Raw genomic sequence first — 16,166 nt, 5'->3', positions numbered from 1 at the left:
CGCGGCTGAGCTCACCTCCGTGGTATGGCAGGAGGAGTCGCCAAGGGGCTGTTCCCGCCCGGCCCCTCGGCCAGGGCAGATGCCCCCCGGGACTGGGGCTGTTTGTTTCTCTGGAGCAGAGAGAGGGGAAGGGGGGTCAGGACACGCTCTTGCGCCCTGCCTTGGCACGTTGACAGCCTGGTGTCACTCCTTGGCTACACCAGGTTCTCAGGGCTCCGTGGGCGGAACAGCGATGGGTCGTGGGGGTGCTTCTGGGGGTCAGAATGGGGCATCATACCCTGTGGCGTTGGCATGAGGAGCAGATTGGTCCCTGGGGACTCTGCTGTGCCCCAAAGGACAGGCAGGTCACAGGGGTCTTGGAGGGGGCTGCAGCCCCCCCACCCCCCCCGATTTCAGCCTGCTTGCGGCTGTGGTCCGGAGGCTGCGAGAGGGACTGTGGCTGGGCAGCGTTGGGGTACAGGCCAGTCCCGATGTGCAGGTGTGGGGGTTCCCCATCCACGGAGGTGGCTTCCTGCTGGGAGCTGTGCCAGCTGTGGCAGCGCCTGGCAGAGGTCTAGGAGACTCCCAGCCCCCTCCGAGGGGGTGGGGGGAGAGGATTGATCCTGGCGTGGCCTTCGGACCCCCATCCCAGGGGCACCCCCCAGGGCCTGGCTGCTATGCCAGCCCTGCCGTGCTTGCGCCAACGCTGCCGGTCGCTGCGGAGCAGCCATCTTCCCGGTGCATCCCATCCCCCTCTGCCTGCGCAGGGAAGCGGGCGGGATGCTGGGGATACTGCCAGCGCCAGAGCCCCCCCATCCCTCTGCAGGTGCCTCCCTACCCATCCTGCCTGCTGTAGAGCCCGGGCCGCTTGACGATGGTCCCCCCTCATCCTCCTCCCCCGCCTGGCTGCCTGGTGCACCGTGCCGGGGTGCGGGGAGAAGGGGGCTGCGAGCGCGGCGCTGGCGGCGATGCCACCACCTCTCCACTCAGGAGCCGAAGCAGGGACAGAAGGTGGGCGGTTGGGCTGCCGCGACGGGAGGAAGACAGTGGTGCCAGGCTGGGATTGGGGTGAGGACAAGCGCTCAAGGGGCTGCCCCCCTTCTCTTTTCCCTTTTCGTCTGCATCCCTCCATCCATCCTCCACCCCCCCCAACCCCCACCATTGCCGTCGCGGTCACCTTCACCCTCTCGCTGTTTTCCGGAACTGCAGCAACTTTCTGCCATGTGATCCCAAACCCGGCTCCAGCCCTCGCCGCCCCCAAGCAGACGCGGGCGTCTCCGCAGAGCCCCCCACTCGCCACTGCGCCGCAGCCGCCGCCTCAGCCATGGGCGAGAGATGCGACTACCAGCGCTTGAGCAGCGCCGAGGAGGAGGAGGAAATGCACGGCCCCCTGCCCCACAGCTTCTCGGACAGCACCGGGCAGCGGGCCCTGCGGCTGGGCAGCAGGCGCCCCACGCCACCCCCCCGGCAGGACACAGTCCCGGGCATGCCGTGCCGGCGGGTCAGTGGGGGGAATCGGTAGAGGGGAGCAGCGGGGGCACTTGGCTGAGCTTGGTGCCCCCGCGGTGGGCATGGGTTGGCAGCTGACATGGAGCACAGGGGGTCCCTGCATGGCATCTCCCCTCTGGAATGTGCTGTACTCCACAGCATCCGGGGCAGCATGACACCCGCCCCTTGCTCAGTTATGCTCGCATCCTGACCCACGGGAGGGGGGCTACCTGCTGCTTCTTGTTGGGGAAACTGAGGCATGGGGGAATGGTGTGAGGCAGCGAGGCTCAGCTAAGCCTGGCATAGCTCGTGGAGGGGGGGCACGGTGCCCAGCAGAGGATGCCATCCCCTAGCTGCAGCGCTGCGACCAGACGGTGGCCCTGCAGGCTGCCATCCCCACAATGGAGTGTCCCTGGGGGATGTCAGGCTTTGCATGGATGTGAGGAATGTGTAGGTGCAGGGGGCCTGAGGTGTAGGACAGGTATTGTGGTGTCATTAGGGATAGATGTAATGGGGGGGAGGGAAGGGGGAAAGGTGGGAGGACTGACCCCCCCCCCATGTGCCAACTCGGACGGGTGTGTGCGCTGCCAGGCAAGCGCGGAGGCGACGAATGTGCCACAGCGGGGGTGGGCACCCGTGGGCGCGCAGGGGGCAGGCGGCTCCAGGTGCGCGTCGGGCGGAGGCGGGAGCAGGACGGTGCCGGCGGCGGCGCCGCGGTGTTTGCGCACGTGCGGCCGGGCAGGGCGGCAGCCGGGGGGTGCGCGGAGGGGACGTGCGTGGGGGGCGGCTGCGGTTGTGCAGGTGGCGGGAGGCACGCGGGGGGATTGCTCCTGTGTGGTCCTGGGGTGCACGTGAGCATCCTCACCACGCACCGTGCATGAGCCTGGGTGCACGTAGGGCGCATCCCTGGCGCTGCAGGGATGGGTGTGCATGGCAGGGGCGTGCAGGGCGCCAAGGGCCGAGCAGCACCTGTGCAGCGGGTCTAGGGGATTTGTGACTTCCCCACCTCAGGATGGGAGTTTGCTGGCAGGACGCCTTGCCCCACTCAGAGTCGAGGTTGCAGGATCACTCCCTGTGCGTGCGGGTCTGTCGCAGAGAGGGAAACTGAGGCACGGAACCTCCATTGGTGTGGTGGGCAAAGCTGGGTTCCCCATTCCTTTTTGGAAACCTGTACCCCCGATGATGCACTGAACTGGGCAGCCTCACCTGGGATTTGGGATTGCAGGAGGCAGTGCACTCGGTGCCAGTCCCAGTGGGTGCCATTTCTGCGTGATGAGGGTGATGCTCTGTCAAGACAGGGCACCCCCCATCCCCAGTGTCCCCTGAACTGGGACGGGGGAAGCTGGCGCGTGGCAGAGGTTGGTGCCGAGGGCACTGTGCCCAGTTGTCCCCAGTCAATGGGCTTGTTGTGCCCGGTGCTTCTGCTGCCGGGTGCCAGCTGGGATCCCAGCAGCAGTGGAAGCCCCAGTGGAGACTCCTCCTGGGGATGCATTTAATTCCCTCTCAGCTGCCCCTGTGGTGCAGCACTGGCCATGGTTTGGGGGGCCAGGCAGGCGTGGGGCTGTGGCAAGAGGTTGTGTGGGTCTTTCCTCTCTCACGCTGTGGCTGCCGCTGTGGCTGCCGGCGTGGCCAGCTGTTCTCCCTAGGGAGCCCGCGGGCGGACAGCACTGCTGGGGTTGGGTGCCAGCCCCATCAGGGAAGGGGAGCGAGCCCCAGGGTGCTGGTGGCGCCCCACGGCAGAGCCCTGTGGGGGCTGGCAGCTGGGCAGCGGATATGTTTGCCGAGCCAGAAACTCCCCCCGCAATGCCCATCGCCCTGGCATCATGCCTGTGGCCTCGGTTGGGGAGCAGAGAGCCGGATGTCTCTTCTACCTCCCTCCCTCCCTGCTTCCTAGGGGGGAAACTGAGGCCTGGGAGCGTTTCCCAAGGCCGGGGCGAGTTTCCATGGCAATGGGAGCGGGGGTCCGGGCTCCCAGCTGCCGGCAACCGCCGAACAAGGGAGAAAGCGGGACATTGATGGGAGCCCGGCCCCTTGGGCGCGCGTCCCAGCCCGGCTGAAAATAACCCTCCTGGGCAGCGCTGCGGGCAGGCGGCTGGGACCGAACCCCGCTACCAGCGAGGGGTCCCCAGGAAGCGGCTCCAGCCAGGGGAGTGACCCCCAGCCCTGCCTGCCGCCACCCCCCGCCCCGGCCCCGTTGCGTTGGGGAAGGGGAGGGCCGGCCGGCCAGAGGATCGAGAGCCGGATGGAAGGAGGGGCAGAGCCACAGCCCGCGTCCGGCCGACGGACAGCCCGAACCCCCTGCCCGCTCCAGGGGGGGTCTGTGGGGCGGTCGAGCCCAGGGGACATCTCTGTAGCGCCAATGAAGGGACTGCGGCTTCCCCGGCTGCAGTGAGCGGGCTCCGCCGTGGGACGCCGGCACCGGGGAAGGGACATCAGCGGTGCCAGGGGCTGGCAGCCAGGCAGGATGCGACGCTTCCAGGCTTTGCACCGATCCTTCCCCTTCCTCACCCGCTTCCGCCTCTACCGAGTAAGTGCCGACCCTCGCCCCGTGCAGACCCTATGCTGGCCGTCAGCCGGCCCGGTCCCCGTCGCCTGCGGGCAGGGGAGCCGCAGCTCCCTTCGCCTCGAGTGGCCCTGCGTGCCCCCATGCGCCCCCGTGCCCAGCTGCTCGCCGCGCCCGCCGTATTTTTAGCCCAGTGCCGAGGATTGTAATTGCGCTGACGCGGCCGAGGGAGCCGAGCACAGCGGGTGAAGACGCCAGGGGCCATGTCGTCTCCCAGGGTAGAGGAGAGGATGGAGGGAGCTGCCGCGATATGGAACTGGGATGGTGGGTCCCAACCTCCCACCTGCTCTCATCAGGAGGAGGCAGAGTCATATCTCTTTCCAGAAATGTGGTTAGAGTGGGGAAGAGCCAGGACAGGAGGCAAGGATGGGGAGTCGGGGGGGAGGATGGGGCTCCAGCCCTTCCTCTCTCTGTCCTGCCACGGCTGGGGACTGATGCCAGCAGCACTGGGGTGTCCTGTACCTCAGCGCCAGAGCAACAGGACCCTCCAGAGGCCCAGATGTTCCTGTCTGCCCCCTCCCTGTGTCTGCCCAGTGAGGTGGCACCACCCATGGCAGAGGAGACATACTGTGAGTCTGTACTACAGCTCAGCCAAGTGTGCAGGCATGCCAGGGGTCCAAGGTGGCTGTCCCTGCTGGGGTCAGCTGTCACCTTCCTGCTCAGCCCTTCCAGCTGAGCAGAGAGAATTGGGCAGGCACATCTGTCCTGAGCTTCTGCCTCCTCCTGTGTCCTTGGCACTGCTGACCAGGGCATAGCCTGTGCTGGAATGGAGGGGTGGGCTGGTATTTCTGTGGGCAGAACAGGGCAGACTGGAGAGCCCTTCCTATCTATGGGGGTCCTGCTGTTTGGGATGCCTCTCCTGGCGTCCCCCAGAGAGGTGGTGACAGGCTCAGGAGATGACTCCACTACTATTCCTCACAGAAGCACCCCAGCCTTGGTTCTGATCTCCTCTGAGTGTCTCCCCAGTGGGGATAGGGTAGAGGGGAGCAGAGCAGGGTTGCCCCTAACCTGATGTTTTGTCCCAGCAGAGGCTGAGCTGTAGCATGCAGGCGGAGGAGGGCACGGACTGGCTGCTGGAGCTGCTCACTGAGCTGCAGCTGCAGCAGTACTTCCTGCGCATCCGGGACGAGCTAAACGTCACACGCCTCTCCCACTTTGAGTACGTCAAAAATGAGGATCTGGAGAAGATTGGCATGGGACGCCCTGGTGTGTACATCCTCCCCAAACCTCTCCCCTTACCCCTGGCTGGATGTGCAGCATCTTTTGGGAATCCCACAGGAACATATGGGGCTGGAGGAGACCCCTGCCTAAACTGGCTTGTGACAGTCACTGTGTCCCTGTGTCCTGCAGGCCAGCGGCGGCTGTGGGAGGCAGTGAAGCGGAGGAAAGCCATGTGCAAGCGGAAATCCTGGATGAGCAAGGTAGAGATGGGAGAGGGACAGGTGTGGCAAAGAAACTGAGGCAGACAGGAAGATCTGGATCCCTCCCTGTACCCTTTAAGGGTGCCTGGCTCCCCCACGTCCCTGGAGGCTGCCAGGGAAATAGGCAGAAGCCCCTGCCATCCATGCCCCGCCTGTGGTGTGACCCTGCCAGTGTGCACCCCAGTCCCCCTCAGGCTCCTGGGTCACTTCCCATCAAAGGATAGCCCTGCTACCCTAGCACTTGGAAAATTCATTCCCCTCATGTTATTTGCCTCTTCGTCAGGAAACTTGTTTGCAGGAAGTGAACCAGAGAGCCTTGCTCCAGACAGCTCTGTGGGCAGCAGTGGTGCCCAGGACACTGCCTACCCTGCTGCCTCACAGCATGGGGGCAAAGCGTTGTACCTGCAGGCTGGGACACACTGTGGCAGGGGACCTTGGGATGCTCACATATGCCCTGATACCATCCCATGCAAAGCTGGTACTGCTGGCACCCTATGGCACCTGGCACCCCAGAAGCTCAGAGTTTGGCAGAGCCCAGTTTGCCAGCTGGGCACTGGGCCATGGCCTCTCCCCTGTGTGACTTGTCTGTGCTGGGACATGATGAGGATAGGCTTTTAATAGAAGGCTACTTCTAATAAAGAACAAATAGCAGAAATGCCACCTCCCACCCCAGACACATGCTGGGCCCAGCCCCTGCGCACCCTGCATCAAGACTGGAATGGACCCTGTTCCATGGGGCACATCATCCATCCCAGCTGAGGGAGATGGAAGGAGGGCCCATCCCTTCTGAGTGGTGGTAGCCAGCACGCATTGCAAAGCCCACGTTGCTGCAGGGATGTGTCACCAGGCTCAGCCCAAGCTGGAGGTTTCCCTTGGCTTTGTGCCCAGGCACATTGTGTGGCCTCAGCGTGGCCAAGGAGTGCCCAGGGCTCTCTGGCTACCGGCCTGGTTTGCTGTAGCTGCTGGGGAACTGCTGTAGAACTGCTGCAAGAGAAACAAGCTCTTCCCTCCACAGGAATCACAGCTCAGTGTGCCAGCAGCGGGAGGAATGAAGCCTTCTCCCACAGCCAACCTTCTCTGGTTTATGAGTACAGTTATGGGTCATCACTAGGTTCCAGTGTGTACAGCCGAGGCAAGGGGTGGTGCCAGAACTTCTCACTTAGAGACCCAGGGGCTTGGGGTGTTTCCATGCCCACGTTTCACCTTCCTCCATGTCCCACAGGTGTTCAGTGGGAAGCGCCCAGAGTCGGAGCTGCCGCCCCAGCCCCAGAGTACCTTCCGCAAGCCTCCCACACCACCGCCCCCTGAAGCTGGGGGCCAACACTCCCTCACGTGCCTCGTGCGGGAGCGAGACCTCTCAATCTTTGAGAAGCTGGGTGACGGCTCCTTTGGTGTCGTGCGTCGCGGCGAGTGGTGCACACCTGCTGGCAAGACGGTGAGGGGCTGCTCGGGGTGGGGTGGGGAGCCAGGCAGTGGGACCACGCACAGGGGAAGACACTTTGGAACTCATCCCTGCTTTGGCCATAGCTGAATGTGGCAGTGAAGTGCCTCAAGACGGATGTGCTGAGCCAGCCAGAGGCACTGGACGACTTCATCCGGGAGGTGAATGCCATGCACTCCCTGGACCACAGGAACCTCATCCGCCTGTATGGCGTGGTGCTCTCCCACCCCATGAAGATGGTGAGTGGAGGGGGATGGGACCCACCCCAATGACACCTCCATGTGGGGGTCCCACATGATGGCGTGAGCCAAGCCAGGCTGGGTCTGTACCCCAGACCCTCTGCTGGCATCCACAGTGGGGCATAAGAAGGCTGGAAACCAGCCCAGCCAGGGTGGCCGTGTACTGACCCGCTTGCCGTCCTCATCCCATGGCCCAGGTGACAGAGCTGGCCCCACTGGGTTCCCTCCTGGACCGCCTGCGGAAGAACCAGGGCCATTTCCTCATCTCCACCCTGTGCCAGTATGCCATCCAAGTGGCCAAGGGCATGGCCTACCTGGAATCCAAGCGCTTCATCCACCGCGACCTGGCTGCCCGCAACATCCTGCTGGCCTCCAATGAGCTCGTCAAGATTGGGGACTTCGGACTGATGCGGGCACTACCCAAAAATGATGATCACTACGTGATGCAGGAGCATCGCAAGGTCCCCTTTGCCTGGTGAGCCCTGGGGAGGGGGAGACCTGGAGGTGCAGCACCCATGGTCTTCTGATGCTCATGTCCTTCCCCCTGTAGGTGTGCTCCTGAGAGCCTGAAGACACGCACCTTCTCCCACGCCAGTGACACCTGGATGTTCGGAGTGACCCTCTGGGAGATGTTCACCTATGGTCAGGAGCCTTGGATTGGCCTCAATGGCAGCCAGGTAGGTGTACAGCAGGGACCTGCCCCCTCGCCTCACCCTGCTGGTGCTGAGAGGGATCTGGGACACCCTGACAGCACACCCTGTCCAACAGATCCTGCACAAGATAGACAAGGAGGGTGAGCGGCTGCCACGGCCTGAGGACTGTCCCCAGGACATCTACAACGTCATGCTGCAGTGCTGGGCACACAAGCCCGAGGACCGACCCACCTTTGTGGCCTTGCGAGACTTCTTGGTGGAGGTGGGTGAGCAGGGAGGGGGACAGGAGCCCCAGCACCTTATCCTGCCAGCTCTGCTCAAGCATGGGTGGAGCTAAGAATATTGCCAGGGTGAGAGGTGACATGGGGAACTCAGGCCAGGCAGCCCTGCAGGCTGGGAGATGGAGGGTGGTGACACGGTCACAGCAGGAAGCACCTGGTTGCTGCCTTGCCTTGCACACCCCAGGGATGTGCCAGCTGAGGGGCTAGTGGTGATGCTGTCTGTTGTCCATTTTTGGGGCCTCCCTGCCCTCCTTGGGGCTGGGCCTGGCCTCAGAAGAGGATGGACATGGGGGGCTGCATCCCCTATCCTCACCCACTTCTCCCCCAGGCTCAGCCCACCGACATGAGAGCGCTGCAGGACTTTGAGGAACCGGACAAGCTGCACATCCAGATGAACGACATCATCACGGTCATTGAGGGCAGGTACTGCATGGGAGGGTGGCAGGTGTTGTAAAGGGGGATGCACTGCCTGCCAGCCTGCATCAGGATAGGGAATGGGGACACTGTGGGCACTGGCAGAGCTGTGGGAAGCAGGGAGGGGAAGGGGTGGCTCTATCCCCAGCACACCTGGCCGTGTACCCCGTGGGTGGGCAGAGCTGGTAGGTTTGTGGTTCCCCAGGCAGCACAGCATCGTGGGGCCACCTCGGTGTGTGGGGCACAGCCCTGCCCACACTGCCCAGAGTCCTGCCCACAGCATCCCTGCTGACTCAGCCCACTGTGCCCGTGGGTTTGCCCAGGGAAACTGCACGCCACACGGCCGCTCCCTGCTGATAGTGGTGGGGACGTGCCGCCAGCACCCGGAGACAGTGCTGCTGTCATCGGGCTGGGAGAGGCACCGTGGGACTTGGTACCATGCTGGCAGAACCTGCTGTGCTGTGGGCTCCTTGGTCCCTGCTGACCATGCCGGGATACAGCCACCCCTCCACCACCCCAGGGACCTGGGACTGGAGCAGGGGGCCTTTTTGTCCCTGCATCCCTATCCCAGGATGTGCCTGGCACCTTCCAGCCGGGGAAGAGTAGGGACCTCCCGAAGGAGTTCGGTGTGCCTGCACTAGAGCCGGCCTCCCCAGGAGGAGGAGGGCTCTGTCCCGTTCCTCCCTGTCCCCCGCCCCGGGCCGGCTCCCCGCGGTTAGTCACAACCCGGGGTGAATCAGGCCGGGTTTGTGTGTCTGCAGGGACCGGCTGCTCCCGGTCCGCCGCCGCGGGGATGACTCTTGCCCAGGGTCTGGCGATTTAATTGCAGGGAGGGGAGGGGAGGGGAAGCAGCGTCGGCGGAGGGAGGGAAGGAGCGGCGGAGGGCGGTGCGGCCGTGCCAGAGCGCCTACATCGTCCCTGCCGCCGCATCGCGGCCGGGCTGCGGGTCCGCGCCCCCTGCCCCACCGCCGGCCCCAGGTGAGCCGCGGAGGGAAGGATAGAGCGGGAAGAGGGGCTGGAGGTTGCCCGTCGGTCGGGAATTGCCGGGACTGGAGAACAGCCGGGGCGCAGCTTCCTCTGCTTCAGTTTCCCCGAGGGACGCCGGTCCTTGGTGATACCCGGTGGGTAGGTTTTGGGGGTGCGGACTCAAGGGCACACGCGGTGGGTTCAGCAGCCGAGGGCTGGCAGAAACCCCACCGACTGCCGGTACTCCCGGATGGGAACCCCCTCCTCGTGCCTCAGTTTCCCCGGCAGTAGCCGCCCCCCACCGCGCTGCTTGTGGGGATGCCCGGGCAGAGCTGGCGGGGGAAGGGGGGTGGCCTCCTGCCGGGGGCTGCATCCGGCCCTGCCGAAGCCGCCCGGGGCACCGTAAACACCCCCCACCCCTTTTCAAGCCCCTGCCTGTCGTTCGGCGGGCGCCGGGTGTGCGTACGTGTGTGTGGGCAGGGGCAGGGACCTCCCTGAAAGCCCCCCGGGGACCCAGCCGCTCGTGGGAGGGGGCTGTCGCGGGGAGAGGAGCCAGGGCAGCACCGGAGCGGGTTTGTGCGGGGGGTCCGAGCTCGGGTTCAGTGGGACCGAGGCTGGGAGCAAGGAGAGTGGAGGGATGGTCCGGGTGCAGCATCCTTTCGTCGGGATGTGGCAATGAGGGGCGCAGGGAGGGCGAGTGGAGGGGACTTCCCGGGGAGGGGAGCTGTTTCCCCACCTCCCCCAGCCTGCCGCGGTGAGGGAGGATGCCCGGTACCGGCTGGGCTCTGCCGGAGCTCTGCTGGGGGGTCCTGACGCTGAGTAAGGCGGCTGGCTGGCGGCAGCGGGAAGGTAAACAGGAAAGGGCTGAGCTGGTGGCCGGGGGTGACTCACAGGTGACTCCAGGAAACTGTGGGGCCCGTACCAGCCTCGCCAGGCTGGCACCCACACTGCCACTGCCCCCTGCCCACAGCACACCCTGCCCATGGGGAGTGGAGGGCCCCGACAGGCAGGGGGGGCAGCAGCGTCATAGCCCCCCCCACTATTTATTTGGCATGGTGCTGGGTGGGGTGCACCACTTGGGATGCCTTTCCCTGCCCCATCCCTGTTCCCCCACCAGTCCCTCTGGGTTCGATGACCATCTCATCCCCCCCAGAAGTGGCTGTGTCCTGGGCAACTTCTTGGGGACACACTGGGAGCCAGTACCCCAGGGTGGCCTGGGCCACTCAGGTGGCTCCAGGAAGACTGATAACCTAAGCCTGTCTTTTGCCCATCTCCCCCTGCCTGCACGAGCCTGCACACGGCTCATTGATAATGCAGGAAGGGAGCGAGGAAGACCTCTCAGTCCCCCATATGGGCCCCCCATCAGGTGCCAAGCATGTTCCCCGTGCCATCCTTTACTACATGGGGCACAGAGGGATTGGTGACAAAGAGCTTGATGCAGGCATCACCCCAAGGCTCCTGCGTGACTTGAGGCAGCAAGGAGGAGGAAGGGGCATATCTTTTGGGACACAAGCATGGAGCTTTGTTCCCCACTACTTGCATTCCCAGCATGACCAGGTGCAGGGACCATGTGGAGTGGGAGCCAAAGCATACTGCTGGTGTAGGGTTGGGATCCTGGGCACTCAGGGTCCCTTCTTGGTTGTGTCACCTCATGCCTTTGTGCACTTGGACAAGTCATCTTCCCTTCTCCCCATCACTGGGGCAGGCGCGTGTCAACCTCCCATCCCCTCATCAGTAACGAGGTCCTTTTTATTCCTTAGGGCCGAGAATTACTGGTGGCGGGGTCAGAATAAACGGACCCTAAAAGTGGGCCAATTTCCCCGAAACACGGTGACCTCGGTGGCAGGTCTGTCAGCCCACGACATCAGCCAGCCACTTAAAAACAGCTTCATCCACACAGGCCATGGAGACACCAACCCGCAGCACTGCTGGGGGTTTCCTGATAAAATTGATGAGTAAGAAACTTTTTGTCTTCTCTGCATCCTCTGCCTGCTCCCTGCCTTCCCTGCTGCCCACTGGGCTTGGGAGCAAGACGCGGCTTGGCTACTGCCCCCCTTTCCTCCACGAAGCATCTCTTTCTGCCCCCGCTGTATTGGGAATGGTGGCTCTGGGTAGGGTCCCTGCAGCTGCACTAACTTCCTTGCCTCTTCCTACTAATGGACTTAGGGACGTGGGGGGCTGCTGTGCTTGTGGCTGTCCCAGGGGGATGACTTTTGTGGCTGTCCTGGGGTAGGGAGACATCAGTAAGCACCACCCCAGAGGTGGCCACATTACCCCAAAACACTTTTGGGGTGTCCCAGGGTTGCCAAATGTGCGTGGCTTGCAGCCTGTCCCCATGCTTCTAACAGCATGATTCTTTTTGAAAATCAAAACATGAAAAAAATCCACCAAAATGATTTTTTTCTCCACCCTGCTCTATCTGAAGACACCTTGCTGGACTGTGATGGGGGAAGGGGGGCTGGGTGCTTGTGCTCCAGTGTCCCACATATTCTCTGTCAGGTGGGATTGGTTTTGTGACAGTGAGCAGGAGCGCCTTGGCAGGGAGCATGTGGGGGTCTCTCCCAGCACTGGGCTGGAGGGATATGGGAGATCAGTGTGGTGGGGGACAGGGTAGGATTTCAAAAACTGGAAAGCTCCTGGTGGGTAGGGCCAGCCTCTGCACTAGGCTCAGTCCATCCCCTGGGATCATGATCCCAACTGTTGCTTGTTATCCCAGGCCTGGGACAGCTCTGCCGGTTCCCTCAGTCCCAGCCTGACCCCTGCACAGCACCCTGTGTGCTGGGTTGTTCCGGCGGCCCTCGCAGGGCTGAACCAAGGCGCCGTGCACGCGGATCTGGCTCGTGCCCCGGCAGGCCTCCCCGCGCCCCACTGCGTGGGCACGGGCGCTGGGTACGTGCTGCCCGGGCTGCCGAGAACGCACCGAGCTCGGCACACGCCCAAGCCTTCGGGCTGTGCCGGCTCCCGCCGGCTCCCTGGCTTGCGACGGCTCGCCCGGGCCTCCCTGCACCCACCGGCACGGCACGCGGTACCGGGGCATCCTGCCTTGGGCACAGCATCGGCCTGGTGCCGGAGGGGTGTCCTGGGCACCACACACTGCACAAGTACCCTGCACACAGTGCCCTGCTTGCGGTCCTCTGGGCACAGCGCAGGCAGCCACACATGCACGTGGAGCTGGAGATGGGTGGGATGGTACTGGGATGGCACCAGGCTCTGTGCCGTAGCACAGGAAGCCTCTGCGGTGTGTTGCCCCAGCATTCAAAGGAACGGTACTCGCCAGGCATGGTTGTGTGGTGCTGGAGCTGTGGGGTGTCCCATGGCACAAGCCTGGTGAGCGAGGAGTCCCACGTGGCCCCTCCTGACTCCCAGGCACTTTCGTCTCTCCCCACAGGCTGTACCTGGGAAATCCCATGGACCCTCCTGATATTTTAGGTGTGGACCCGAGTGCTGCCAGACCTACACAGCTTCCAGGGAGGGCTAAAAGTGAGTGGCTTTTCTCCTTCCTCCTGCCCATCAGCTGCACGAAGCCTCCATCACTGTACCCTGCTGCTGGGGTGATGGGCTGGACCCTCTCCTTTCTGTCTCTCTGCTGGCACTTGCTTTTTGCAGAGCAGGGGGAGCCTGGGTGATGGGGCATGTTGTCACCTGGCCATACACCACTGCCAGCAGTGTGGGTGGCTGGTGGCTCTGCCTGGCTGGACTCTGCCCTACTGCCCTTTGTCCGAGTCCCGAGTCCCCTCCTGGTCTCCAACAGCTGGGCTCCCCAGTGCGGGGGATCTCAGCGGAGCTGCCACGGGGAGGGAACTGGGATGCTGTGCGTAAGCCCCAGTCCCCATAAACCTACAGTTTTTCCTTGGGGGGGCTTCCCACCAGCATCCTCCCCATGCCCCACCAGTGAAGGGGGACACAACAAAGCATGCCCTCCATTAAGAAGCACCCTGGCTGCCGCTTCTGTGTTCACCCTATGCCTCCCCTTCTCTTGGGTTCTGTCTTCTGCAGGGCAGCCTCCTCCACGCCCACCTCAGCCTACCGTCTTGCTCACCAGTAAGTTCAGCTTCTTCGGGTGCTGCTCTCCCTTCTTCACAACCTCTTTCTTTTCTCTCTTACCTGGGTGGCCTGGGGCAGGTGTCCTGATATGCCTTGGGAGCAAAGAGGGCTGAAATTATTGGGTGGTTTGGGGGCTGCGAGATGTAGATGCCCTTTCTTGCACCCTAGGGATGGGTGCTGGGACACTCACCATCCCTCTTTGTCCCCTTCTAGAGCCTTGCTACGACCCAGTTAGTGAGGAGGAGGAAGGTCTGCCAGGGGGCCTCCGGAAACTCTGCCTGAAGAAGCCAGGCACAGGGAAGGGTCTGCGGCCAGTCAAGCCATCAGCAAGAGTACCGGGCACCAAGGTGGGCGAGCGGCAACCTGGACGCCTGGCAAGCGAGGGGCTAGCAAGCAGCGAGGTGACCCTCATTGACTTTGGGGAGGAAGTTCCCCAGGGTAGCCCCTCTCCAGTGGGGGACCTGACAGCCCCGTCATTAGCCAAGCTGGCCATGGAGGCCTACTCTTTGCTGGACAAGACCCCACCACAGAGCCCCACACGGGCTCTACCTCGGCCTCTCCACCCCACACCAGTAGTGGACTGGGATGCCCGGCCCTTGCCCCCACCACCTGCCTATGATGACGTGGCACAGGATGAGGATGATATTGAGGTCTGCTCTATCACCAGCCCCCCAAGCCGGCGGGGAAAGACCAACTATGGCTTTGTGGATGAGGGTGAGCGGGGACCAGTACTGGAGGACAACCTTTTCCTGCCCCCCAAGGAGACCAAACAGCCCAGCATGACGCAGACCACCGAGCTCTTTGAGGAGCTGCAGCAGGAGTGCATGAGAAGGCTCAACGTCCCTCTGGGACCGGCTTCACCAGTTGACGACAAGCCCCAGATCCCTCCCCGTGTCCCAATCCCGCCCCGGCCCCTTCGCCGCAATGAGCCTGGGCGCTGGTCAGGGGACCTTTCCCCAGCTTCGGGGGGCGAGGAAGACCGGCCGCCCCAGATCCCCCCACGGGACCCACTGTCCCAGCCCACTTCCCGGACACCCAGCCCCATGGCTCTGCAGGTGGGCTCTCCACAGCAACGTGCTGCCCTCTGCTCCTGCCTCTCCACCTCACCAGGGAAGCCCATGCCCACCACACAGAGCTTCGCCCTCGACCCTAAGTACGCCACCCCCAAGGTCATCCAGGCGCAGGGCAAGGACTGCTCCAAGGGACCTTGCATCCTGCCCATCGTGAAGGATGGGCAGAAGGTCAGCAGCACCCACTACTACCTGCTGCCTGAGCGCCCTGCCTACCTGGACAAATATGAGAAGTTTTTCAAGGAGGCTAAAAGCCCTGAGGAGGTGGCAGCATCCCGCCAGGTCACCACAGCCACCGTCCGTCCCATGGTGCAGCAGCCATTGTCAGACTGCAAGGCCAACTTTTCCTCCAACAACAGCAACCCTGGGCCCAAGTGCCTGGTGAAAGCCTCCTGCAGCCTCCAGAAGATCGTTTATGATGGGCCAGAAGTTTGCCGACCTGCTGACAAGATCCGGCTGGTAAGTATCATCCTCCAGCATCCATGAGAAGTGGGCTCACATGGGCAAGAGCTTTCCCTACCCTGTGCCTCAGTTTCCACAAGTTCAGCCCCAGGGGACTGGCTACAAGGCCCCAGATGTTCAGGGGGACATAAATGTCACTGCAATGGCAAAATGGGAATTGAATGTCCCAGGGAGAAGGATGGTGGCTGTGCTGCTATGGTCCCCTTGGTCTCTTCTAGGCTGGGGATATTGTGACCCACCCAGGCCCAGGGGAGATTGATCCCAGGGATGAGAATGATCCCAGCTCCAGGCTGATAGTGCTCCCTGAAGACAGAACCAGGGATGGGGGCAGCCCCAGTGGTCTCCTGCTTCAGTCACAGGCTTCTTGCTGCCCAGGGCTGGCAGCAGACAGTGACCACAAGCTCCCCCCCAGGTACAGGACATGGTGCATGGCGTGACCACTGAGGAGTGCCAGGCAGCCCTGCAGAGCCATGGCTGGAACGTCCAACGGGCTATCCAGTACCTGAAGGTACAGCACACCCCTGTTCCCTTATCCCAGTTCCATCAAGAGTGGTGGCACCCCTGTCACCCCTCTGGCCACGCCCTGTCCCCTTGCAGGTGGAGCAGCTCTTCTGCCTGGGGCTGAAGTCCCGTGGTGAGTGCCAGCGGGTGCTGGAGAGGTTCGACTGGAACCTGGCACAGGCCAGCTCCCACCTCCTCGATCCCTACAGCGCCACCCGCCAGAAGTAGGGACATCGATGGTTTTGGGGGACGGGGGGCAGTTCTCTATGCCACACTGCTCTGGGCAGACTGGCACCATCACCCCTCCTGAGTTCATGTCCTCTTCTCTTCTTACAGGTGGTGACAGCGGGGATGGGGCGAGCTGTGTTGGATCCAGAGCAGGCATCTTGCCATGGGGCCAGTCCCGCCACCTCCACCCATACAACCTGCTGCAGGACTCAGGACTGAGCCCCCACTTGAGGGTGGAGACATCCCAAAAGGGACCCTGCCTAGTGCCACAGACTTTCCAGGGTGCTTGTGCCCTGGCCTTGGCAATGGGCTCCATCCCCTGGCCCCTTGTTGAATTGTTTTTGTAAAGAGAAATGTAATTTTAATATATATATTATGTATATATATAAAAATATTCTATGGAGAGGCTGAGGGTA

At 63.0% G+C, this 16,166-nt stretch overlaps 2 protein-coding genes across 12 annotated transcripts in view; one reads left to right on the top strand and one right to left on the bottom strand.

Annotated features, from left to right (window-relative positions):
- The window catches only part of LOC137479915 (uncharacterized), a 255,481-nt gene that overhangs the window by 199,348 nt on the left and 39,967 nt on the right, over window positions 1–16,166 (bottom strand). The window lies entirely within an intron of this gene.
- TNK2 (tyrosine kinase non receptor 2) overlaps window positions 1–16,166 on the top strand; it is a 20,780-nt gene extending 4,614 nt beyond the window's left edge. For 2 of the 11 annotated variants that reach the window (XM_068200628.1, XM_068200626.1), the window contains exons 2-16: window positions 5,059–5,236; window positions 5,381–5,451; window positions 6,674–6,886; window positions 6,979–7,131; window positions 7,329–7,606; window positions 7,682–7,808; window positions 7,900–8,046; window positions 8,394–8,488; window positions 11,206–11,400; window positions 12,834–12,925; window positions 13,442–13,486; window positions 13,703–15,018; window positions 15,434–15,529; window positions 15,619–15,746; window positions 15,859–16,166. In XM_068200628.1, coding sequence (XP_068056729.1) covers window positions 5,074–5,236; window positions 5,381–5,451; window positions 6,674–6,886; window positions 6,979–7,131; window positions 7,329–7,606; window positions 7,682–7,808; window positions 7,900–8,046; window positions 8,394–8,488; window positions 11,206–11,400; window positions 12,834–12,925; window positions 13,442–13,486; window positions 13,703–15,018; window positions 15,434–15,529; window positions 15,619–15,746; window positions 15,859–15,865 — 3,126 coding nt within the window. In that variant the 5' untranslated portion in view covers window positions 5,059–5,073 and the 3' untranslated portion in view covers window positions 15,866–16,166. Of the gene's footprint in view, window positions 1–805; window positions 1,048–1,188; window positions 1,481–3,063; window positions 3,995–5,055; window positions 5,237–5,380; window positions 5,452–6,673; window positions 6,887–6,978; window positions 7,132–7,328; window positions 7,607–7,681; window positions 7,809–7,899; window positions 8,047–8,393; window positions 8,489–11,205; window positions 11,401–12,833; window positions 12,926–13,441; window positions 13,487–13,702; window positions 15,019–15,433; window positions 15,530–15,618; window positions 15,751–15,858 lie in introns of those variants that run through there. The other 9 variants (XM_068200618.1, XM_068200624.1, XM_068200619.1 and 6 more) reach the window with 9 other exon arrangements.

The sequence above is a fragment of the Anomalospiza imberbis genome, chromosome 10, assembly GCF_031753505.1.
Source record: "Anomalospiza imberbis isolate Cuckoo-Finch-1a 21T00152 chromosome 10, ASM3175350v1, whole genome shotgun sequence".
NCBI lineage: Eukaryota > Metazoa > Chordata > Aves > Passeriformes > Viduidae > Anomalospiza > Anomalospiza imberbis.
This window is presented reverse-complemented; position numbering and strand designations above follow the sequence as displayed.